General features: G+C 37.3%; 1 protein-coding gene across 2 annotated transcripts in view; it reads left to right on the forward strand.

Annotated features, from left to right (window-relative positions):
- NBAS (NBAS subunit of NRZ tethering complex) overlaps positions 1 to 16,065 on the forward strand; it is a 191,676-nt gene that overhangs the window by 56,629 nt on the left and 118,982 nt on the right. For both annotated transcript variants that reach the window (XM_030037298.2, XM_030037299.2), the window contains exons 28-32: positions 177 to 299; positions 1,807 to 1,909; positions 4,251 to 4,474; positions 9,735 to 9,847; positions 13,270 to 13,383. In XM_030037298.2, coding sequence (XP_029893158.1) covers positions 177 to 299; positions 1,807 to 1,909; positions 4,251 to 4,474; positions 9,735 to 9,847; positions 13,270 to 13,383 — 677 coding nt within the window. The remainder of the gene's footprint in view (positions 1 to 176; positions 300 to 1,806; positions 1,910 to 4,250; positions 4,475 to 9,734; positions 9,848 to 13,269; positions 13,384 to 16,065) is intronic.

Below are 16,065 nucleotides of genomic sequence, written 5' to 3' on the forward strand. Positions count from 1 at the left end.
CCTACAGTATTAAATTTATTTTTTAGTAAATAATGTTACTCTGGCTAATCCATACTCTTATATTTATGGAGACTGTTTGCATTTGCAGTACACTGTCTGAGACAGCTTTAAGACTGCTGCAGCAGAGTAGTTGTACAACTGTGTAGGATTCAAAAATGTTGACTATTTCTTTACAGCGTGTCAGAGCTGTTAGAGAAACATGGACTTCAGAAACCTGTTTCCTTTGTAAAAGACACAAAGAACAATGAGGAGGAGGCACGGAAGCTGATGATTAGGCTGACAAGGCACACAGGTCGCAAGTTAGTATTCAAAGGGGAATGGGAGATAAGGGGGAAAGGGCAGTAAACTAACAGTACTTACCATCAAAGAGTGTACCTGCCTCTTTTGTTGCAGTAGGGAACCGTAGTGTCACGGTGTACATAAAACACATTTGTTAAACTGATGATTAATACGATTAGTGTTTTGACTGCATTCTTCACATTCAAAAAACTCAGTCTTGCTTCAAACCTATTTCAGTATGTTTGTGTTCAGGTAAACAAGCCTAAAAGGTGTACTGGCTGCAAAATACTGCAAAATGATGAACAGTGAAAGTTAACATGTTGTAAATGAGGTCCTTTAAGACCTAGTTAATTTTTTTGAGAGTGTAAGATTTGTAAAATAACGCTTTCTGGCTTTTTGGCGTGTTTTCTTAAGAGCTCTTCTAATAGGGCAATTTATTGATTTTTACGTATTGATTCTACCTCTTATATTTCCAGTATAACTTTTCAATTTTTCTGTTTAAGAACTACTTCATTTAACTCGTCTTCCAACTGTAGATGAATTATTACATGGCTCTTGGCATAAGCGGATAAAAAGATTGAACCCTTGGAAAAGCAGCCATCACTGCAGGGGTTTTTTTGTTGTATTTTTTCTTCTTTAAAGTAAACATGTACAACAGTTTATCGGTGATGGTAGAGTAGTATTTAGCTTGGACGTGCAGAAAGCTTTTTAAGACTTCTAAAAACCTTTCTTTAAAAAGATCAAGTCAATGTCTCTGTAGGAAAAATGTTGATTTTTCACTTTTTTTTAGAGACCCTGTACTTTGCCAGAATGCAAGCTAATACCACTTGAGAAAATAACTATTAGCTCGACTAGCTTGTGTAGCTTAAAGTGTTTTCTAATCTGAAAGGCTCAAGATAATGTCAAAAAAACCTTCATAATGTTTTTACGAGTAAAAGTTTTGATTGAGCACGTGAAGTTGTATATGAAGCTTTGTGGGTAAACAGAGATCCATGGATCCAGAGGGTGAAGAATCTGAATACCATTCCAGTTTAAGGAACAAAATAAACTTGCAGGTCTATCACCTGTGACTACATGCAATTGACTTGTCCTTTGAGATTGCCTACAGTGAACAGCACTTTAATGATCCTCAGTTGCTGTTACAAACTTGTTTTTACCCAGCTGTTCTTGGATCAGCAGGAAGAGAGCACTTCCAACTTTCTTATATACTGTTGGAAGTTATCAAAACCTACTTGGGGGATCTTGGTAAAGATTGCTTAAATCCTTGTCTTATCCCACAGAAAACAAACAGTAAAAACACTTTGGGTACTGCATTGTTGTCATCAAACAATTTTTATCCCACAGACACTGTTTTAATGTTAATACTAAAAGCATTCTGTCTTTAAATCGCTTTTGGTTAAAAGTCCAATTAAAGATTGAAATAGTGTTTGAGAAATCGTATTTTTGGTGATAGAACTGTAGTGTTATCTACTGCTCTTCTTTAAATTTATTGAGGAAGAGAGTATTTAATTTTAATAATGTTTGTAGGCAACCATCAGTCAGTGAGACACACTGGAAGGAATTGCTCCAGGATATGTTAGACATGCAGCAGAAAGTATATACATGCTTACATTCAGACACTTGCTATGAGGTGAGTTTTATGTTTTCTTATTGATTTATATCCCAAGTAAGCTACAAATTCTCATTTCATATTGTTGCTCACAAATGTAAATACCTTTTCATGTGTTATGTTACTTAGTTGTCTACTGGTTCTTTTACGGTATTTTCATTCAGATCAGAAATGTCCTATGTTAATTCATTTCATCAAAAGCACCTGTAATGAATATCCTGTATATCTTTTACTAGAATTCAACTTTTCTTAAATTGAGTCAACTTCTTGAGACTTCGTAATTCTAGGTACAAATGTGTTTAGTAATAAATGCTTAAAACTAATGAAAATAAACAATCTTTTAGCTAAATGTTATCTTCAGCCAAGCATTTCTTAAACATGAAGTTCTGGTTTGATAATATTATCCAAGATCATTATAGGATTATGGACTTTTTACTGCTTGTAGTTGAAGTAAAATAACATGAGATAAGAAATCTAATTTTGTTGAAGGACAGTCCCATCCCCCCCGCCCCAGCCCCCGGGCATGTGCTTAAACCCCAAACCTGTGTCAATAATATTTGCAAAGGGCAGCTATTAGACTGAGGTAGAATTTGCTGTGACATGTATTGTTTATCTACATTTTCACTTCAATATACTGTAGTTTACTACAGAAACAGTGCCGTGTCCACTATAATTGGTGTTTAAATAGTCACATCATTTAAAAGTTTAAGAGTGTTTTATTACAGTTTGCAGATTTAATTGCTTATGGCTACCAATCAGATAAGCTCTTAGGAGAAGTTTTGAAAGCAAAGTAGAAAAAAAAATTGAAGGGAAAAAGCAATGCTATTCAACCCATACATTAAAAAGTCACTTTTTCTCTGTAGTTGTACAATTTGACGTTGCTCAAAGAGATCTGCAATGTATTTAATGTTCATGGTTTTGTGATAGACAAAGGCATAGCGTACTTAGAATTTTTTTAAGTGCATTTAAAAAAAAATTATATTACTGGAGCACTCTGAAAATAGTAGCATTTGCTTTGCTCTGATCTTAATATAGGTTTTTTTATTAATATTAAGGGTTTTTTTTAATCTCTGTACCGTATGATTAAAAAGGGTTTAAAAAACAACAAAGGGTTTTGGAAAAATGATCTAGGAATGCTGACAGTGCTTTGAAATGTAGTGCTGTTGTATGTAATTATACTTCGATAACTTCAAAATTGAGAAATTGATGAGAGAGTAAGGATTTGTAATCACATGTGAGGTCTGTATTGGGATCTTCTTTAGCATGATGCTTAGTCTATTCTGCTTGCATACAAAATGAATCCTGTCCTCTTGAAGAAGGACTTCATGTCCATAAATTTTGAGAGAGGTAAATTGTATGTCACCTTTAAGAAAGAAGGGTCAGCTATCATACTTTGCATCTTTCACTGTTGCTTGAGGATTAATATATTGTGAAATGGAAGATGATCCAATTGTATGATCTTTTTTTTTAAGAAGTGCTGAACTGTGTTCCTTTCCAGAGCATGAGGTGGTTGGGAGAGGTTCTTCCTAGTGAAGAACTACTTTAATTTCAAGATGTGATTGGACAGAGTGCTAGCTAATCTCATCTATGCCCCCTTTCCCACAAAAGGTTGGACCAGATGATCTTTTGAGGTCCCTTCCAACCTGGGTTCTTCTATGATTCATTGATTCTATTTAATTTCTTAGGAAATTTAAAACCTTTGACAAAGGCCATATTGTTGCAGCTGTGATATTTTCTGAAATGATTAAACGTATATGTTGCTCTTCATTAGGATAATACTGACCATATTTAAAAAAAATATTTATTTTTGTAAGGAATTGAGATTATTTGGACTGTCTTATTTTCAGGTCAAAGTTTTGCCCACTATGTTAGGTGTTTTGTGGCAGATGCAGCATTGAATTACTATACATTCTTTGAAGATAGTCGTGATTGAAACTTAAAAAAACATCTTATATGCTCAGTTCTAAATAGTTTTAGTTTCTTCAGGGATACAAAATTTCTTCTCATATGTTGTTAGTTTTAAGGTCTTAATACTGAACTGCCTTTTCAGATTTTTACTTCCTATTAACACCTGAGAATGTAGGTATAAATAATTCCTGATCTCTAAGTCATACTTTAAAAAGGCAGTTAATAAGCTTTTTTCTGCAGGAAGTAGAAATAACTAACTACTAGTTAATTTTAGTTTTCCTTAAATAAATTGTGGAAATACTCTCCTTGGTAGAAGTTACATGTTCTGCTTGGACTGAATATATTCTTTTGACTTCAAAGATCCTTTTATTCAAAGGGGTTGGTTCCATACAATGCAGATACGCTTACCTGAAGCTGCTGCTGCAGATAATTAAATTATTGTTCTTTCTTTTAGATATTCACAGAAAGTCTTTTATGCTCAAGCAGTATAGACAATATCCACTTAGCTGGGCAAATGATGCATTGCAGCATTTGGTCAGTGGATCTACCAAGTTCATCAAAAGGGAAGCCACAGTACCGAGTTAGCTACGTGAAAAGTATTGAACTAGTTTTGGCTGCTGGCAGAGAATATTTCAATTCCTCAACGAGTTTGACCGATAGCTGTATGGATTTGGCCAGGTATATTTACAATTATCATATATGTAAATACATATTGCTCTTTTAATTGAAACTTGAATTTTCTGTGTAAGAGGGAGTGAATCTTACATATAATCTCTTCATGTAAAATTACGTGGTAAATGGAAACAATATCTTTGGCTTCTGTAAGATTTTGTTGTTGTTGTTGTTGGAAGAGGTTTTTTTCAGGGGGGACAGTTATTTGTGGTTTTCGGGGGGGGGGTGTTTGTTTGGGTTTTTTTTTTTTTTTTTCTTTTTTGTGTCTTTTTTTTCCTCTTTATTTTCCCTGCCTTGCTTTGTGTATGTGTACACCATTGCTGTCCCTGGTTGTTGGAATGATCTGGTACAGAATTCAGGTTGAAGAGGAAGAAGAAACATGCAAGACTTTCTCTGTGGATAAGAAGCTTTTTGTGTGTGTCACTTGAACCTTTTCCACATTACGGCATTGAACCACAATTGTGGCCCCCAGTTACTATCACAATAGAAAATAGCATTTTGCTGATTGTTTAATTTCTTTTCTTACTTTGGTCTTTCCTGATTCTAAGAGTTCATTTGAGGCTCTCTGTCTCCCTTTGTTACGTGAAGAAATAAGCCAAGTAATTCTTCAGAAAGGAACTCAGACATAGAGCAGCCTTGGATGTTGCAATGTGGATGTTCATCTTGTATAGATTTAGATATGGAAGTATTTTCTTTTACAGTTTAGATGCAGATAGGTAAAATAATTGGGTATTACCTATGTAGAATATTGATGCCTTGGCTTACCCTAAATATTGAAAATAGAGGCATGTCTTAATATTTCCAGCCTTTCCCTTTTATTCTAAGAATTTGCTGTTTCATTAGTATTGTTGTTATAGAATCATAGAATGATTTGGGTTGGAAGGGACCTTAAAGATCATCTAGTTCCAACCCCCCTGCCATGGGCAGGGACTTCTTCCACTAGACCAGGTGAAAGCCCCATCACCTCCTTATTTTCCATGTACCTTAGCATAGTTTCGAGGACGATCTGCTCCATCCTCAGCAGATGGTGAGACTGACTGGCCTGTGGTTCCTTGGGTCTTCCTTTTTTCCCTTTTTAAAAATGGGGGTTATGTTGCCCCTTTTTTCCAGTTAGTGGGACTTTGCCAGACTGCCATGATTTCTTAAATATGACGGATGAGTGGCTTAGCCACTTCACCTGCCAGTTCCCTCAGGACCTGCGGATGCATCTCATTAGGTCCCATGGACTTGTGCCCTTTCAGGTTCCGTAGATGGTCTCAAACCTGATCTCCTACACTGGGTGGTTCTTCATTCTCCCAGTCCCTGCCTTTGCCTTCTGTGTCCACAAACCAAACAACAAAAACCAAAACAAAATCCCGTAACAGAACAAAAATACTTATGTCTCAACCTCAAAGGAAGACTTGTCTTTATAACGTACTACTTTCACTTAGACATGAGTACACTTACCTACTAATTACAAGAAAAAGATGAAAATATTTTTCTTCCCCTCAGGGTACAAATTCATCTTAACCCATAATGGTATGTACATACATGTTACCAGGTTTTTTTTGAGTACTGACTATAGTAATACAGTCAAACTGTTTGTAATTAATTATCCTTTTTCAAATTCAGAAATTTTCCTCGATAAAATATTTTTACTATAAAGTTTTATGGATTGACAAATGATATATTTTCCCTTAGGGATTAAAGGAAGAATATTTTTGCAGTTTGCCTTGAGTGATTGTTACATTCTCCATAACTTAACTAGAAACTGACTGAAAAAGCATTGTTTTCTTTTTTCTCCTTAATCACTCATGGCTTCTTCCTCTCTCCGATCCCAAATGCGTGCACACATAAATATATATGATGAGGATGAGGGGGTTTTTCCTTCATTTTCATGGGCTTTTGTTGTTGGCTATTTTAGTAAAGGCATTATTGCCTTAGGTCAAAATTGGAAGACAGTCACTTTTACAGTGTTAATTATATAATGCTAGCTCTATTTCTAGCTTTTTATTGAAAACACAGTTTATTAACTGTCATTACTGTTTATAAGCACTCAAGGTAAATACTTGCTTTGGAAGCCTAAAAGGCCCAAGAGTCACTGGCTTTTTAAAATTTATCTTTTTTTAAAAATATATGAATATTTATATGAATATAACTTATTAGTATTAAATCACCTGAGCCTTTTTACATTCTTGACACCAGGGCTACTAGATACACTGTACAAAAGTTGTGATCACAATGAAGCAGGTGCATACACTGTTGTAATATCCGAATTAGAACTGAATTTTATCTGTATGCATATAATTGTCACAGTTAAAATCTATCTGTTAGCTGCTTACTTGTTGGGGAGAGGATACTGTAGTGGTGGGATTTCCTCTATGCATAGGAGAGAAGTCCTCCTCTGGGCTAACCTAGGAGGCAGAGAGGTTGGTTGGTTTTTGCAGGTGAGTAGCTTAATTTTGGAGCAGCAGGAACAAAATGCACAGTTGTTTGGAACAGACCTTTTGGGTCAGCAGTCTAGTCCTTTGCTGTTGCATGTGGCACTGTAATATAATGTAGCCTCACCTCTGTGTCTGGGAAGGCCAGGGAACAGATCCTCCTAGCAGCTATGCTGAGGCACATGGGGGACAGGGAGATGATTTGAGACCGCCAGCATGGTTTCACCAAGGACAAGTCCTGCCTGACCAACCTAGTGGCCTTCTATGATGGAGTGACTACATCAGTGGACAAGGGAAGAGCCAGAGATGTCTGGACTTCTATCTGGACTTCTGTAACGCCTTTGACAGAGTTCCCTACAACATCCTTCTCTCTAAATTGGACAGAGATGGATTTGATGGATGGACTGTTCGGTGGATGAAGAATTGGTTGGATAGTTGCATCCAGAGGGTGGTGGTCAATGGCTCAATGTCCCAATGGAGATCGGTGACAAGTAGTGTCCCGTAGGGGTCTGTATTGGAGCCAGTACTGTTTAATATCTTCATCAATGACATGGACAGTGGGATCGAGCGCACCCTCAGCAAGTTTGCAGATGACACCAAGCTGAGTGGTGCGGTTGACACACCTGAGGGTTGGGATGCCAACCAGAGGGAGCTGGACAAGCCCAGAACTGGGCCCATGTGAACCTCATGAGGTTCAAAAAAGCCAGGTGCAAGGTCCTGCACCTGGGTCAGGGCAACCCCCAGTATCAATACAGGCTGGGGGATGAAGGGATTGAGAGCAGCCCTGCAGAGAAGGACTTGGGCATACTGGTGGATGAGCCCGGCTGGACATGAGCCGGCAATGTGTGCTCACAGCCCAGAAAGCCAACCGTATCCTGGGCTGCATTAAAAGCAGCGTGGCCAGCAGGTCGAGGGAGGGGATTCTGCCCCTCTGCTCCGCTCGGGTGAGACCCCACCTGCAGTCCTGCGTTCAGCTCTGGGGTCCTCAGCACAGGAAGGACAGGGACCTGTTGGAGTGGGTCCAGAGGAGGGCCACAAAAACGATCAGAGGGATGGAACGCCTCTCCTATGAGGAAAGCATGAGAGAGTTGGGGTTGTTCAGCCTGGAGAAAAGAAGGCTCTGGGGAGACCTTACTGCAGCCTTCCAGTACTTAAAGGGGGCTTATAAGAAAGATGGAGACAAACTTTTAGCAGGGCCTGCTGCAATAGGACAAGGGGTAATGGTTTCAAACTAAAAGAGGGTAGATTTAGACTAGGTATAAGGAAGAAATTTTTTACAATGAGGGTGGCGAAACACTGGCACAGGTTGCCCAGAGAGGCGGTCGATGCCCCATCCCTGGAAACATTCAAGGTCAGGTTGGACGGGGCTCTGAGCAACCTGGTCTCGTTGAAGATGTCCCTGCTCACTGCAGGGGGGCTGGACTAGATGAACTTTAAAGGTCCCTTCCAACCCAAACTGTTCTGTGATTCTGTTAATCACTATGAAAAACTGATTTAATGTCGTCATAAAATTAGGGTTTATTTACCAATTTTTTTTTTTTCCCCAATCTGCTATAGAGTGTCTTTTCCATTAGAAGCCTCTGGAAATACAAAGTATCATTGTTCTTAGTATCTCCTAAGGGTCCATGATCAACTTTTATCTTATGGTTTTACAGTGGTATTTCAAAATATTAATTTTATAGCTTGAATACTTGCTATGAATGTGTGACCATGTGTTTATTCTGTTTAGTAAGATGTTTTGGTCCTTCTCTGACTTTTCTCCAGTTAGTTGTTTCATGGTAACTTAATTTATTTCCGTGAATGATTATCCCAGTGTATAGGTCTCCTAGTAACCTTCCTGTTTGAGTTGGTTTAGATGGAATGTGTTTATCTAGTTCTCTCTCCTTCCACTCCTGTTCTAATCTCCATTTCACCCTGAAATGTTTGTCAGTGCTCCTGAAAAATGTGATGGGTTCAGATGGGAATGTAGCTAACATACAATTTTATTTTTGATGTGAACATGTCTATTTCTTAATTAACATGTAAAGATAAAAGCTGTATGACAAATTGCACAAATAATAGACTTTCCTGATTTAATGTGCATGGTGAATTAAGCCATTTTAAATCATTTAGACTATTTTGTGTGTGGATTTTTTGTTAAACATGTATTAATAAAACAACATATGAACACTACCAGAATTCAAGTTTTAATAAAAAAATTATCTAAAAGCTGATTATGTCAATATTATATTCATAAAACAATGAATTTTTGAAAATGTTTATTTTAAATAAACTTGTTACTAATATTTGTATGCATTAATTCATCTTCAGAGCAATTTTGCGGTGGTGTTTTTTTCCTTTTAATCAGCTTTGTTTTCAATTGCTGAACCTAGTTGAGGAAACTGAATTTGTGACAATGGCTCTAACGTTTCACTTCCAGTAAACTTTTTACAGAATTTTGCTTTTATCTTGTAGTATATGGCAACACCAAAAAGCAGTGGTGATATGAGAAATATTTCCTTGAATAGTGATATATTTAAGTACATATGTCTTCAACATCTTTTGTTAAATTCATTGCAGGTCTAAATACAAGAGGGTCTAGGTGATGTTCCTGTCACAACTAGGCGAAGAAGATTGTGGCAATCCAAGAACAGAATTTTTTTAAAATGTTTAGCCAGCCATAACAGAGATATAGTGCCAAACACAATGTGTGTTACAGGACTAGTGAGTATTTTGATGTTTCATAAGCACAGCAAATTACTTTTTTTTTTTTTTTTTTTTTTTCTTTCACAGGTGAACTTCTTCCACAAATTTAACTTTGAATTTATTCAACAATTTTTAGAAAAATTTGTTTCCTTCCTATTTAGGTGCTGTCTACAACTTATTGTAGACTGTCCAAGTGCTATTCAGGAGGAGCTAGATCTCATTCGTGCTCTGGGCTACCTTGAAGAATTTGGCGTGAAAATATTACCATTACAAGGTACTGCATATTTCTATTCTTTATATGATTATTTGAATCACAGGCATAAATATGCATGACAAATGCATCCCTGCCTCCAAACAGCTTACAGGCACATACTGAAAAATTATTTCAGTTGAAAAGACATTTTTCAGTTGATGTGAGATAAGAAAGATATCTGCATATGGAATCTGTGTTTTGAGACTTATTTTTAGCAGGACTTTTTAATAATGTTCACTTGCTCATGTGCTGATAAGCTTTCAAATAATGGGTGGGAGAGAGGTACTTCATGGGTAGGCAGTTTTCATGTCTCCACCGGGCTGTTTCATGTTGAAGTACATAAAACCCAATGACAATGGAAGTGAACTTTTACAAGGTATTTCTTGTGATGACTTGTTTAAAATTTGAAATCTGTTTTGGAGCTCCGAGTCCAATGGTATGGAAAGTTGTTGGGCAGAAGTTGGAAAGAAAGGATGATTATGGACAGTGAGATAAAGGGAAAAATTGAATATATTGCATTACGTCTTATTGCTTATAGATTGTGCCAGACTAACAAAGTTCATTGCTTTATGTGGCGGGTTGACCCTGGCTGGACACCAGGTGCCCACCAAAGCTGCTGTATCACTCCCCCCCTCAGCTGGACAGGGGAGAGAAAATATAACAAAGGGCTCATGGGTCGAGGTAAGGACAGGGAGAGATCACTCAGTAATTACTATCATGGGCAAAACAGACTCGACTTGGGGAAATTAGTTTAATTTATTACCAATCAAATCAGAGTAGGATAATGAGAAAATAAAAACTAAATCTTAAAACATCTTCCCCCCCCACCTCTTCCTCCTTCCCAGGCTCAGCTCCACTCCCGGTTTTCTCTCCCTCCTCCCCCCAGCGGCGCAGGGGGACGGGGAATGGGGGTCCGGGTCAGTTCCTCACACGCTGTCTCTGCCGCTCCTTCCTCCTCAGGGGGAGGACTCCTCACTCCTCCCCTGCTCCACCGTGGGGTCCCTCCCACGGGAGACAGTCCTCCACGAACTTCTCCAGCGTGGGTCCTTTCCCCGGGCTGCAGTAGTTCAGGCACAGACTGCTCCAGCGCGGGTCCCCCGCGGGGTCACAAGTCCTGCCAGCAAACCTGCTCCAGCGTGGGCTCCTCTCTCCACGGGGCCACAGGTCCTGCCAGGAGCCTGCTCCAGCGCGGGCTTCCCACGGGGTCACAGCCTTGGCCAGCGGCGGGTCCGTCTTGGAGCCGGCTGGCATTGGCTCTATCGGACATGGGGGAAGCTGCTAGAAGCTTCCCCCAGAAGTCACCCCTGTAGCCTCCCTGCTGCCAAAACCTGGCCACACAAACCCAATATGCTTTATTAACAAAACCCCCACTTTTCTAAGTGAGAGGAATACAAGAAAGCTTATCTGCCTGGCTTTCAGTGAAGCTTGAATGTGTGTTATGTGGGCAACTATGTGAAACTGCATGAACACTGGTATTCTAAGCCAATTCTTGTAGAGTGTTTTCAAGAGCACTGAGTACCAGTGAAACATGCTGATGGTAGTGTTTTATTTCTGGCATTGTGCAGAGAAATACTGGGATTTATGGAAAGCTCTTGTGGGTCTGTGTAAAACGAAGTGGATCTTCTTAGTGGCTGTTGTTACTTTGGTGTTCTCTTTTTGTTGTCTTTCTTCTCCCAAGTATTCCTTCAAACTGAGCTGATGCTCCGTATGTTATGTTCAGAAATCTTACCATTTCTGGACTGAGAATAAGTCTGGTTTCTAGATCTTGCAGTATTCCACTGTTGACTTCTAGAGCAGTATTATTTTTTTAATCAGTTTGTTCAGCCTGTAGAAAAGTACACGTATATTTTCTTCATCTTTTTCGGTGTGGACATGAAGGTATCATTTAAAAAAAGTTGCAACATAATATTGCATTTAATAGTATGTGTAATACAACTGATCTAGATTAATTAGAATATGTGAAATCATGCCTGTAATTTCATTAATGATCCTGTCTTATCCTTTTTCAGTATTTTTCATGTAAATCAAATTAAACTAATAAGATTAAAATCATGTTTTAAAGTTTTAATGAAAGCCTGTAAATGGTCAGTTACTTTGATAGGATGTCATTAAAATAACATAAAGGATCAGTTATTCCCACAGAAAGAATTAGCAGCAGACTTTTATTTGTATTTCTGTGTTTAGTTTTCTGTAGAGCTTCTCCCCCACTTGTATTTTTAGCAAACTCAGCAGTTAAGGTTGTGAACTACTTTATGATGTATTTAAATAAAATCTGGTTTGGAGACTCCTTATTGACATAAAAAGTGAAGAGAAGTCCATCTGTGATGAAAGTGTTTGACCCATGGTATTATTTCAGATTACTTTCAGTTATGTTAGATATTTCAAAATATCTTGCTTGTACAGTCAGTGAATGAAAACATTTTACTCCTGTATACTAATACATGTGTGTGATAGAATATTAAAAATGAAACTAAAAGTGTAGCCTTTTCCTGCTCCTGCATTCTTAACTTGTTTTAGTCTAATTTGATTTCCAGAACTTTATTAATAGAGTTTTCATTATGCAAGGGCTTCTTTACTCTTTTTAAAGTCTGTATTAGCATATTGGGCTTACCCCCAATGCAGACATTAATGTCTTACTGAGTGTTAAAGGGTTAAGATCTGCATGCTGTTCCTCTGTGTTCTGAGAACTTGCATGGTATGAAAACGTTAGTTTTTTAAAGCAGCAGCCTGAAGTTAGCCCCCTACTAACTAGTTAAAAAGAGCACTGAAATTGATTCATGATATTAAATTATACAATTAAGGTAATTGTTTAATTATTGATAAAATCTTTTTTGAAACACAATACTAATTACAAGCTTCTCAGGTTATGGTTGACACAACCTTGTGATTTGCAGGCTATCCCTCTACTTGCTCAGAAAATATTTATGGAAATTAAAACACCCTCAAGATTTTGTTTATGACAGTTCTTTCAGTTTTACAGTGATGTATCCTGTCCACCCTAAGATACAATGTAGCATGAAATATTAGTTACTTACAATATTCTCAATGAAAGTTAATGTCTGTTTTAACAGTCTTTCTGAGAATGTTGCAAAAATTGTATTTAAAAATAAATTTGTATAAAGGCATATGGTTAGTCATATAAATTTAAAAACATTGAGTCTGAAAACCTGGAAAAAAAAAAAAAGTTTTCTTTCTGGTCAGTCTCCCCCTTCTTCCTCCCTTCCCAGCCTGACTTGCTAGAGATTGGGGCTGGATAGTGTTATTTTAACTTTCTCTTTATTGGTATAATTGAAGATCCGAATGCAAGTAACTTTGGGCTGGTTTTCAGATTGTGTTTGCTTTCTTATACTCCCTAGCACTCTTTCTGCGTCTACATTGTTAATGAGAAATACAGCAGTAGGGTTCATTTGTACAGTCTCTAACACCAGTTCTTCTTTCAACAGTGCGTTTATGTTCGGATCGACTTAGTCTCATCAAGGACTGTCTTGCTCAGTTGTCAACAAACTATAGGCAGTCTGCTAAGCTCCTGGGACTTGCAAATTTGCTAAGGGTTGCAGGTAAGCTGTGTTAATAAGACACTGAATCACAATGCAGCATGCACTTGTGTTATGCTTTAGGACATTTGAGTTGATATTAGAATGTGTGTTCAAGGATATCACTAAAAAGTCATCTCAAAAAGCAGTCATTGGGGAGGAATAAAATATTTTACATGAATGAAATATTTTATTTGTAATAAAGCAGCTGATATTGTCAGCTGCTCTGATGTTCCAGTAATACCTAAAATAACAACAGCCTTGTCTAATCTGGATTTTGAGTAAAAGCTCATTTCAGATTGGACGAGTTGTGGCTGAGAATATTTTTGTCTTACAGTTAATCGGTAGTACTAAAACTCCAGCAAATCATATTGTCCCTGTCAAATAAGGTAGTTTGATTTAATAGAAGTCCCATTTAAGCTAGAGGTGAAAAAAAGTCATCTGTAATGCATAAACTTTAGCTCTTGGACTTTTGTGTATGCTTTGTATATCTTCTTTTGCACTAAAAATAATGCGTTAGCGTTAGGTTGAGTATTCATTTGAGGAGCTGAGCATCTTCAAGGATTGAATCCTAAAGATACTAGAATTTTTTTTTTCCTTTTAAGATAGCCTACTTAAAATATCTGGCAGACCTTTGATTTTGAAAAATACTTCGTCAATGCAACTGCAAATACAATAGTGCTATATTTTTATGATGTAGAAATAGAATATAGAAATATGAAATGTAAATTCATATTTTATGCAGCACGGTATATAAAATCGATGCATTCTGGCTTTGTCACTGGTGCATGCCTGGCTAATTCCTTTCTCTCTCTATTTGTTAAATCAATTAAGAATTTTTTCTTACGTATTCAGGAAGCTTAGTATTGGCAATTTTTGCATAGTATTATATAGGGAGGAGATATTAAAGGAGATTGGGTGAAGTTATGAACAGAGGTACAGAAGTTAGGTTGTTGACCTCCTGAGGTGCCTAGGTCCTAAGAAAAGGAATCACTGGAAATGTTGTCATGACTCTGGTAAGCTCAGTGCTCCTGTTACGCAGCGCTGCTACATGAAAAATGGCAGAGGGGAGGGGATTGGTACTACGTTAGGTAGCTGGATCTAATTAATCTATGTATTTGTTAATTTCACATGTAATTTCCTGTTCTGTAGAAAAACTGGAATGGCAGTCATAACTTCTCTTTTTTTTTCTTTGCTTGCAAGACTTTTGGAAAAAAAAAATCTCCATATTGGTTTATAAGATAAGATTGCTGTACAGCTCTTTCCTTCTCTCCTCTGCTTCCTCCCACATAAAGTTAAAATCTGTCAATTTTTCTTCTTAATATTCTGGGTCCTTTAGGCTAATGCTGCTGATTTTTGTTTTACCTTCTCTTTGAATCTAAATTATTTTCTTTGTATGAGAGAAGGAAAAGCAAAATCCACAGTGATTCTATGAAGCTTAAAAACACGAAGTATTTTGTCCAGTAACGTTGTAGATCAGCGTGTACGGTGCCCTGGTATGTACCTTTAAACAGGGAACAAACTCATGGCTCCCATCTCTAGAAATCAAAAGATGAGAGGCAATGTATCTTAGGTAGAGAACTTCAGGGAATTCATATAGAGTTCATTGATATGGTAATGTCTGTGTGTTAGTGTTATAATCACAGTGGCACTTACTGAGACACCGCTGAAAAGAGAGATTTAAAAGAGGTATTTAAAGCCAGATGACGAAATGGCCTCCTGATTTTCTCTGGCTTGTGGTTACCAGCGTGGCGAAAAACTGAAGATGAATGTGCGAGGTGGTTAATTTTTAAGCAGGTGAATGATTTAAAAACTACTGCTTATGCTACAAATTACATATTTATTTTAAGAGCGTTGTGCTCTCTGATTTTAATGGTTAACCTCGGGAATAATGCTAATGGTTGTTCCTGTGGTAAGTGTGGAACTTTAGTAGTAAAAGTATATACTTCGAGAGTAAATCTTGCTAAGGAATACACTAGTTTGACACTTGCTGTTCTTGTCTCTTATGTTAAATAAATAACTCTGTCGCTTTCAAAGTTATCTTTTGGTTATAGAGTAACATTTATTTGAAAGGAAAAAATAGCAAGAAAATGTTTCCAGTAGTGACTTTCTGTGGTGGTGGGATGTGGTGGGATTTTTTTGTGTTGGTTGGTTTGTTTGTTTGTGTGTTTTTAAATAAGTAGTTTTAAGCTTTTGTGATTAAAAACCATTTCACTGTCACTGAGGGATGACTAGTCGTATTACTTATATAGAAATACTGTTTTCTGTACAGGATGTTCATTTATAAGCAAGATAATGGATTCAGTATGAGAATGCCATAGTTGTGAATTTTATCTACACTTACTTGTTGTAGGAGATTGGCTATGGAAAACAGGTTTCTTCCATATTAAGAAACTCAGAGTTTCTTTAATCTTTTTTTAGTTTTTCTGGACTTGAAAGCTATAAACAGCATACCACTATTACTGCAGATTTTTTTGTGCCTGACGTTCCATTCCACTGATGAGTATCCAGAATAGTATCCAAAAGCACACAAAGGAAACATGATTGTTGTCACTATTTTAAGTCATGCATGCAAATGCAATATTTTTTCAGCAGATTAAAGAAAGTCTGTAGAGCTTTACTCTTCAGTCCTCAATTACTGCTGTATGTACTTCCAGTGAGTGTGGAAAAGGTAACCTTACAATGAATTTGAAGTTGCATATGATT

Source organism: Aquila chrysaetos, chromosome 15 (genome assembly GCF_900496995.4).
Source record: "Aquila chrysaetos chrysaetos chromosome 15, bAquChr1.4, whole genome shotgun sequence".
NCBI classification, from domain to species: Eukaryota; Metazoa; Chordata; class Aves; order Accipitriformes; family Accipitridae; genus Aquila; species Aquila chrysaetos.